The sequence below is a fragment of the Myzus persicae genome, unplaced genomic scaffold (assembly GCF_001856785.1).
Source record: "Myzus persicae strain clone G006 unplaced genomic scaffold, MPER_G0061.0, whole genome shotgun sequence".
NCBI classification, from domain to species: Eukaryota; Metazoa; Arthropoda; class Insecta; order Hemiptera; family Aphididae; genus Myzus; species Myzus persicae.
In genome coordinates this window covers 37,438-47,722 of record NW_019104406.1, presented here as the reverse complement: position 1 = coordinate 47,722, position 10,285 = coordinate 37,438, and the positions used below count along the sequence as shown (strand labels likewise).

At 28.7% G+C, this 10,285-nt stretch overlaps 1 protein-coding gene across 1 annotated transcript; it reads left to right on the top strand.

Annotated features, from left to right (window-relative positions):
* The first annotated feature begins 7,435 nt into the window (after nt 1–7,435).
* Nucleotides 7,436–8,824, top strand: LOC111041937. The gene has a single exon (XM_022326392.1). It carries the CDS (start codon nt 7,527–7,529, stop codon nt 8,400–8,402), a length of 876 nt encoding a protein of 291 aa, XP_022182084.1. The 5' UTR covers nt 7,436–7,526; the 3' UTR covers nt 8,403–8,824.
* Nucleotides 8,825–10,285: the final 1,461 nt, after the last annotated feature.

The following is a 10,285-nucleotide window of genomic DNA, read 5'->3' as shown; positions in this document are numbered from 1 at the left end:
GCCAACCTAGTGACAACTGCGAGTCAGGTAAGACATATTAAAATATAAAATATAGTATTGTTGCCTGCCTTATATTAAATTATATGTGCATGCATTTATATTTACATCATAGAAGTGTATTTGATCAAATTCTCGAATACACGATCTCGAGAACCCTCCGACGATCAGGAGGAAGGTAGTAACGTAAATTTAGATCATCTTGAATATTAGTGTCGGCAGGCGTCGTACTAACATTTACGATTGATTTTCTATGATTTATTTTATTATATAATTTTATTTTTATTCTTTTAATTTTTGCGTTATTACACTATTGTTATTTTAACCGCGCGAATACATACCATCCGTGTCCGACGTTTTTACATTGTATGGCTTAAATTTAATGTTGTCGTTTACACTTGTCCGTTCCGTACCCGTTCCGTGCCCGTTCCGTATCCGTCTCGTCCGATTCTATTTGTTCAAAACTATGTTTTGTCGGATGGCACTGATACGGAGACGTATTTTCGGTACATGTAAGTACAAGTCAATACTGGTTCGATCAAGTCTGATCAAAAATATAGTGCCCCAAAATCATATGAACTTTACCGACTTTAGTTTACAAATAGTTGTAACAAACGACAACGGTTGTTCATACCAACAGTCCTCAAAATTTGTATTTTGTTTCAACAACGAAAATGAACAACGAAAAGTTGATCGAAGCTGTGAGAGAGCATGAAGTGCTCTACGATTTGTCAAATTCTAAATATATTGACAGCACATACAAAGATACTATTTGGAAAGCTATCGGAAAAGATCTCCAACAAGAAGGTAATACATTTCAAAACAATATAATTTATCATTAAAAAGAAGTATATATATATGGAGTACCTAGTATAATTACATAGTACTAACATGATTTATATTATATATTGTATATTATAATATTTATATTTATACATTTTTTATTATTTATAATATAATATTATTTATTTTTTATATTTATACCTACCAAGTTGGTAGTACCAACGTAAAACCACGAACATTTTAAAAACAAAAAACTACAATTATAACCAATGTGTATTGTGTACTGTAAAGTATATCATACTATATTGTAGGTATATTACGGTAAATGAAGAAAAAATTACGTATTTTTTTTTATTATTATTTTATTTATGCAACTTATAATATGCATATTATATGTAACATAATAACAGGCATGGTTAGTTATAATAAAAATGATGTACATAGGTAAGTATAGACTCAATAAGTGCAACAAATTATTTTTTTTTTCTTAACATTTCTTAGACTTAGAGGTATATTGTATATATATTATTATGAACAATTGTTTAATTAGTTTATTAAATATTATATAATAATATGTAATAACTTAAAACTAAAATTTTCTAAAACCTAAAATGTAAAAAATGTTTTACTTTTTTTACTAAGAAATTTCATTTTGACACCTTATCATTTTGCCACGGTACAGAACCAGCTGGTGAATTAAAAAAATCTTTATATAATTCCCTTACTTCAAAAGCTGCTTCACGAGCACTGCCACCTTGCATAGGTATATTTTGTAGTTCACTGCTTATAGTAGGAGGATCATTGTGTTGTAAGAAACTTGTAGCACGACAGTCACGTCTAATAAAATTATGAAGAACGCATGTTGCTAAAATAATAAAATCTGCATTTTCTGGCTTAGATTGGATTCTCCGATTGTAAAGACGAAATTTTTGCGACAAAATTCCAAAAGTGTTTTCCACAACTCTGCGAGGTCTACATAAACGATAATTGTAAATTTTTTTATCAAAGCAATCCAATTGTTTTCCAGGATACGGTCTTAATAAATAGGTTTTGAGAGGGAACGCTTCATCTCCAACTATAACAAACGGCGCTTTGGTGTTAGTTCCTGGAAGTGTTTTAGATTCTGGAATTTTCAGTGAGTTGAGTTGTTTTCCAAGGCTTTTCCTAAATTTGAGTGAGCTAATATGCCTCCATCGCTATATTTCCCATATGAGCCTACATCAACCGCTATGAAATTATTATGTGCGTCAACCAAAGCAAGTAAAACAATCGAAAATGTTTTTTTATAATTAAAATAATTGGAACCACTGTTTGGAGGAGCTTGAATAGTGACATGCTTCCCATCAATCGCCCCTAAGCAATTTGGGAAATTCCATAACATCCAAAAATCTTGAGCTATTTGTTCCCACCGATCTTCAGTTGGAGGTGGCATGACTTCAGGCATTAATCGATGTACTATAGCTCTACACGTCTCAATAACTATCTGATAAACAGTAGAATGGCCTAATCGATAACTAAAAGAAATAGTTTTGAATGAATCTCCAGTTGCCAAAAATCTGAAATAAAATATTAATTCATATAATGTATGCTCTGTTTTAACTTACTGTCTAGTTAATACTACAGCTATAATTTAGAGCACATATTATATTATTTATAAATTGTTGTTACATTTTTTTTTATATATATTCTAATAAGATAAAGTTAAATGTATTAATTTTCTATAATGTGTGTTTTAAAAACAGGCATTTTCTATACATGATAAAATTTTCAAATCTTTTCAAATTATAGACATTTTCAATTTTTAATTTTTTTTTAGTTTTTTTTTTTATAAATGACAATAATATTTTATTCGTTGGGTAGAAAAGCTTGAAAATTTAATACAAGGTTCCTAATAAGTTAATATAATAGCAGTTTGAAAATATTTAAAATACATAAACACTCATTTTTTTTTAACCATTTAAAATTTTAAGTTGGATAACATTTATTTAATTGAAAATTTACAAATTTATAAAATGTTTAACCTTTATAGCTAAGGATTGAAAATTTTAAACAAGGTTCCACGTAACATGATGAATCTAATTTGATTAATTTGGAATTTATTTTATAGGTACCTACATTTTTTTAAAAAATAATACAATTAGTATTGTATAAAATAACCGAGACTGAAAACTCGTCCCCGGTTAGAATCGTTTTGTTGCATTTCAGCAACATGTTTTTTTCAAAGTGTTCATCACCCTCATTTTCGATAAAATAGCTCCGCCATAGCTCCAAATACTTAAACCAAAAGTATTCTAAATACATTTGCTCAAGTACTTTACAACACTGCACTATACATATAAGTATAATATTTTGTTTGAGTAATCGTATTATATTAATCATATTATGTTTGGGTAATTGCATAAGCATACTCATCGATTTATGAATTTTCATTTTGTATATAGGTATCTAATTATTGCATTATGTTATTTTTATATACCTAGGTCAAGTTTGTAAAACTAGATGGAACAATATAAGAGACAATTTCCGTAAGTCAATGAGGAAAAATATAACAAAAAGTGGTCAGGCAGCACATCAAATTATGTGCTAAATTGAAAGGAGATTTAGAATATTTGGTGCGACAGTTTAAAATATCAAATGCATTATTCATAATCATACAGAATTCTGCTATTGATTTTATATTAGCGAATTGTGAGTCTAAGGTCTCACAAAATGTTAATGCACAGCTTACACTACTACTGAGAACTTGTGAGGCAAGCTTTACGTTCATTTTTTCATTATAATGGTAAATATGTTTTTTGGTTAATTTTGTTGCTGCTTTTAATCCCTCTTTTTTTTCTTTATAATAAAGATTTTTAATATGATACCATTTAATTTCGTTATTATTTTCCCCGATTAATACTTTTTTGTCACCTAATGTATTACAAATAAGTTTAATCATATGACACGGATCATAAAATAAAAACACAGGTTCTTTTGTTACAGGATGCGGAAAGAAAAATTGAGGGTTATTTATATTTAGGTTAGCTCCCAATTTAGTGCACATACTTAAATTAGTGTGTGCTCCATCAAAAGTCATGGAACTTACTATTACACCAGTATCATGTATTAATTCTAAACATTTTTAAAGTAAATTTGCTAGTTCACTTGAATTTAAGCCCTTTCCTAAAAAATACCCTAGTGGGAGTTTCCAATTACCATTTACTGCAACGATTAAAAATACAAGAGAACTTGTGGCATGATTGACATTATCTCCATCTAAATCAGTCCCAGATCCCATATCAACCAGTCCATGGAATGCCTTACCATCAAATTCAACTTTATCTTTCATAGACATTTCATCTAATACCAAATTTCCAATGACAGTTTTATTTTCTGCTACTTTAAGTTTTAAAGTATTAAATGTTTCTTTTGTGAAACCAAGTTCCCCATTTATTACATGATACCACTTATTTAATGTTCTGGGATGCGGAAGAACGTTTAAAAATTGTTTCCGTACAAAATTGTAGGCTTTACTTGAGTAATACTGTAAAGTAACAGCAAATTTTTTTAATTCATTTGAAAATGCAAGTTTTTTCCCATTCAATTTTCTTTCAATAATTTCACAAAATCTTTCAGAACCCATAGACTAAAAATATCAGTACAATATTATGTTATAACTTTATAAGTATTATGAAAAGGTTATATAAATTAACACATCATATTATACCATAAACATTATACTAAGTAGTACTATATTTTACTAGTATTAGTATAACATATTTTTATTAGACATAAGTTTATTATACAGATAATGATAAAAGTAGATATATTAGACTTAATTTTATACTTCTACTAATAAATCAAATACAAATATAATAGTATTAATAGTCATAAGTATAGTAAAAACTAAAAAGGTTATATAAATTAACATATCATATTATACCATATACATTATACAAAGTAGTATGATTATTGACTAGTATTAGTATAACATATTTTTTATAAAATTTGTTACGTGGTGGATCCAGATGTCTCTTTACACAAGTAATTATTTTATAATTAAGAATTTTGAATGTTTAATAACAATTATTAATCTATCCACCAATCACCATGTTTAAAACAAATTTCCTAAAGATTAAGTATTGAAAAGACTTTGGTTAGATGCATGTTGTATTAAAATATTTAAGAATTACCTGTTAATATATCAAACCATGTGTTACCAGAGGAAGAAATTCAAAATAAAACTATGATGTAAGTATGTGAATGCTATTTTATTTTCTAAACCATAGACCTTAAACTAATATAAGGTCTACGTACTAAACACAAACTACACCAACTTCTAAAAAAATCAAATTGTTCCCGAGATATATTAATGATTTATCTGTTGAAAATTTTAAAACAACTAGAAGAACAGATAGAAATTTATTATTTGTTAAAAAGAGATACAATGAAAAACTTAAATAAAATCATAATTTACAAAAGAAAAACAAACAACTTACAACAAAAGTGATAACATTAAAAGAATTAATGAATGTTTTACAAAAATAATCTTATATAAAAAAATACTTCTACATTGTTACAAGTAAATTATATTAATTATTCATATTTGACTTATTAGTAAACGTGTAAAATTAAGTCTAATGTTAGACTTAATTTTATACGTCTACTAATAACAGTAAGTTCCTAACTAATTACTATATAGATAGTAAAATAAGTACATAATGTGCTAGACTTAATTTTATGTCTACTAATAAATCAAATATAAATAATTAATATAATTTACTTGTAACAATGTGGAAGCATTTTCGGATATAAGATTTTTTTTTTTCTAAAACACTCATTAAATCTTCTAATATTTTTACTTTTGCTATAAGCCGTTTGTTTTTCTTTTGTAAATTATGAATTTTTTTAAGTTTTTCTTTGTATCTTTTTTTAATAAATGATAAATTTCTTTCTGTTCTTCTAGGTGTTTTAAAATTGTCAACAGATAAATCATTAGTATATCTAGGGAACAATTTGATTTTTTTAAAAGTTGGTGTAGGTGATGTACTGAAAATATAGGTATACATTTACAATATATCTGTTCAGTAAATAAAATAACATTCATATNACACACACATACAACCAACGACGTATCTCGTCAAGTGTCTCAACAACAACACGCGCACACGGCGGGCCGACTCGCCGGCTAGACGCCGTTCGATCCAGCTGATCGAACGACGACTGCTTTCTCGATCAAGGGGGAAACCGTGTGACAACATCCGCACCAGTGGCCGATCATAATAGACAACTTGCGCGAACACACACATATATATATATATATATATATATATTATATATGTATATAAACAATTATGTTTATTTTTATGTTTTTAAATTCTGTTTATTTTGAAGTCTATTTTTTGTTATTAAGTCGTGGTGGGAAGGGGGAATACATAAGGCGCCTCACCAACAAAATTTTAATAAAAACCCCCACTGACTAACCGTAAGTCCTAAGCTTAAGCGGCCCGGTGATTATTAGGAGTCTTTGGCATAGTCTGTGAGGACGGATCATTGTTACAAGATGAAACGGTGCACGTATTTTACGTGGCACCGTCGTGTAATAATGAACAACTTCTTCGGGTTTTTTTTTATACAAGATTATGGTTTATTTCTATGGTAAGATTAATTATCTACAATTTGTAAAAGGGGAGGGTTCGAGGGTAGAGATGGGTCGTTCGCGAACGAACTAGTTCAATTGAACTATTCACCCAAGTGAACGATTGGACCTAGTTCACTAAAAGGTGAACGACATCGTTCACCACTGAAATCGTTCACCCAATGAACGTAAAACGACAAAACGACGAACGAAATCGTTCATTCGTTCATTCGAGAAAAACTTTTTACCGAAACGACAAAATGGTAAATATAATATAATTTTCGCTCGTTCAATCGTTCATTTCATCAAACCCCATATGAAGTATGAACTAAGATAACATTATCTAATATCTATTATATATAATATTATCTCGAACCGTCACTTGTTAGTTGTTCAAAATTAAAATGTTACCTATTGGCTTTTACCAAACTATAAAGCATATAGTTATTATTTATTAATATTATATATTATAATATTTTATAATATATTAAATACCGGTACTACATTTATTAGTAGGAGATATAATTTAATAATCTATTTTCTAATCAAATTCTGTCTATTTAAAAGGTCACAATCCATTATTCTAGGTCAGTACTCAGTATTTTACTTCAGAACTTTAACATATTACCTTAACCATTTTCAATATAAGGTACCTATTACAACAGGTATTTATATTTTGTAATTTGTAACTTAGTAGTAGTTTTCTATAATAATAAATAGGATTCTTGTAAGTATAAAACAAACAATTATAAATTAAAAAATATTTTATAATTAAAACAAAAAATAGATAAAACTGTGTAATAAAAACATTAAAAATGGGTAAAACTTTATGGGGTTTAACATAGGTAAAAATTAGGTAATACTTCATAGATAATACAATTAAATAAAANCTGCTCATCCATACATGCCGAATAGAAATGCTCTACGGCAACAAATAAAGCGTGTTAGAAGGGAAAATACGCCATCGCAACCTCAATCATTAGAAGATCTAACAATTCCCGATTCACTGAGAACTACAATTGGCGTGGAGTTATTTTTAATTAAAGATTCAACCATTAATGATGAAAAACTTCTACTATTTTGTACTAAAAATAATGTTCAACGGCTGTCGCATGCTCGTTATTTAATTATGGATGGTACGTTTTGGACAGTCCCGACAATATTTAGACAGCTATATACCATACACGCACCTGTAGGAGGAGACAATTTTCGAGTTTTGCCACTAGCATATGCTTTAATGTCATCAAAATCTGAAACCCTGTATATACGTCTTTTTCAAGACTTAATTGATTTTTGCGAAGATAATGGCGGGCAACTAAATCCATATTGGATAATGACAGATTTTGAACAGGCGGCAATAAAGGCATCAAAAGCTGAGTTTCCTAACGTGAAAAACAAGGCATGTTTTTTTCATTTATCTCAAAGTACTTGGAGAAAAATTCAATCATCTGGCTTGGTGAATTTATATGGTACAAACGAAGAGTTTAGTTTAAAAATAAGACAAATGCTTGCCCTGGCTTTTATTCCATCTGAAAATATACCTGCAGCATTTGATGAACTTAAAGCGACATTTCCTCCTGAAGCTGAAGAAGTTGTCCAATGGTTTGAAGACAATTATGTACATGGCCGGATTCGTCGCCGAAACCAAAGAAATGGTAATATTATACGCACAGACCCACTTTTTCCGCCCAAACTTTGGTCTGTGTCAGAATTAATGGACCACGGAATTCCTAGGACACAAAATATTGTCGAAGCTTGGCATCGACGTTGGTCAACTTTGGTTGGTAAACCTCATGTTGGAGTCTATACAATGATAGAGGAGCTTCAGAAAGAACAACAACGAGTTGACTTGGAAATTGAATGCATTAATCGTGGAGAACCAAAACCGAAACAGAAAAAACAAATAATTGACAGAGAGAAAAGAATAATGACGGTATATAAAGATATATCAAATAGGAGTGTCTTAGAATTTTTACGGGGTTTGGCTCATAATATATCGATGTAGTTTTATAAGTATTAATAGTATAAATATAATGTAATTGTAGTGTAATGTATTGTTTGAGTTTTTAAATGAAATTGTTGAATAATGAACATGATAATATTATGTAAATATGTTTGGTCGGGATTTTACATGTCGGTATTATGATTTGTCGGGATTTTAAACAGTCGGTACTGTGACTTGTCGGGATTTTAAACTGTCGGTATTGTGATTTGTCTGGATTTGGTATGTCGGGATTTTACATGTCGGGATTATAATTGTCGGGATTTCGACCCAGACCCGATTAGACCACCACGGGTCTGTCTATACGCAGTCGATTAGACCACCACGGGTCTGTCTATACGCAGTCGATTAGACCACCACCGTCGTTATCATTTTGTTATTATCAAAAACAAAGTTGTTATCATATCGTATCATCCATTATAATAAATACATATATTAATTAATAAGAAATCAAAATTTAATAATTTATTTTATGCTAATTACACGTGTTTAGTGTAAAACATAGTAAGTATTAAGTACCTACAATCTACATGTATTTTTCATTATTTTTTAAAGTATTTATTACAAGATGAAAACAAATATATCATTGTAAAACTAATACATTCATGCTTTGTTCATAAAAATTTCACTTAATTATAAAAATTATATAAAATACTCACATAAATAATAAATATCTTTAAACAATTATAATCAATTTAAAAGTGTATAATTAGGTAATATAATAAAAATTGCCATTAGATAAAAATGTAAGTCAATAAAAAAATTAATAATAATACATTTTACGGAAGTTTCTTTTTTTTGTGGGATTTTGGTATGTCTAATAATTGTTCAGATGAACGCTTTGAAAGTAACAATAATAAACCATTTTCTTTATTTATCATAGAATTCACTTTCGAATGAACACCATTTAAAATCTTAAGCTGTTCAGATAATTCTTTTGAATGGTCATTTGTATTAACTATGTATGTTAAATCTATCATCTTTTTTAGAGTTTCTCGAATTTGTTCTTGAAGATTCTGTTGCTTTTCATTGTCTGGAATTGTACTATGTTGGTCATTTCTACTGTTGTCTATATCTATATCATGCAATTGTAAAGCATTTTCTTTTTCCAATACATTAACAGGTGATTTTGTTAATATTTTCTTACTGTGTACATTTTTTATAGAATAATGAGGATCAGCAGATATGAACGGATTATTTAAAAAATGTTCAGGTAAATCATCAAAAGAATACTCTGGAATTTAAAGAAATATTGCACATATATGTTTACATGGCCAATGGAACTTAATATAATCAATACATGTACAATTTGGTATTTGGAAATTAATTGTGTAAGCACAAGTTCCATCTTCACTCTTTACATTAAATGTATGTTTCAATTCTAACTTTTTTATTTTATTTTCAGAATATATATTTTGAGCAGTAGAATGTCTATTATAAATATGCTTGACAAATGGTTCAGGTCTTCCATGTAAAAATGTAGGTATAATATTAGAAATTAGATTTTGTCCATTGTTCAATTTTAACAGCCAGGAGTATGTTGATCAATTTTACTTTGGTGTTTTTCATAAGTAAATTTAATAATATAATTTCTTAATGTTTTTTCATCAGGATAAAATGCTCGAGATATTGGAGAGGGTGAAGTTGTACAAGTTCTTTCAACAAAGTCCTTCAGCATAGATGATACAATCTTAATATTAGAAAACCCATTATTCACCAATCGGGAAACTTCTTTTAATACTGAACTATCAATAGGTAGATTTAAAAGAGATGTTTCTATTGCATGATTGACGATTGTGTACTGAAGGAAGTGACAGAAGTAGTAAGTATTTTTCTTTGGCATTTTTTTGTACATTTTCTACTTTCAACTCATTTTTTAACTTTTC

Bases quoted from the DNA above. Each gene is read 5' to 3' on its own strand.
- LOC111041937 (XM_022326392.1), top strand. From the start codon at position 7,527: ATGGATGGTACGTTTTGGACAGTCCCGACAATATTTAGACAGCTATAT.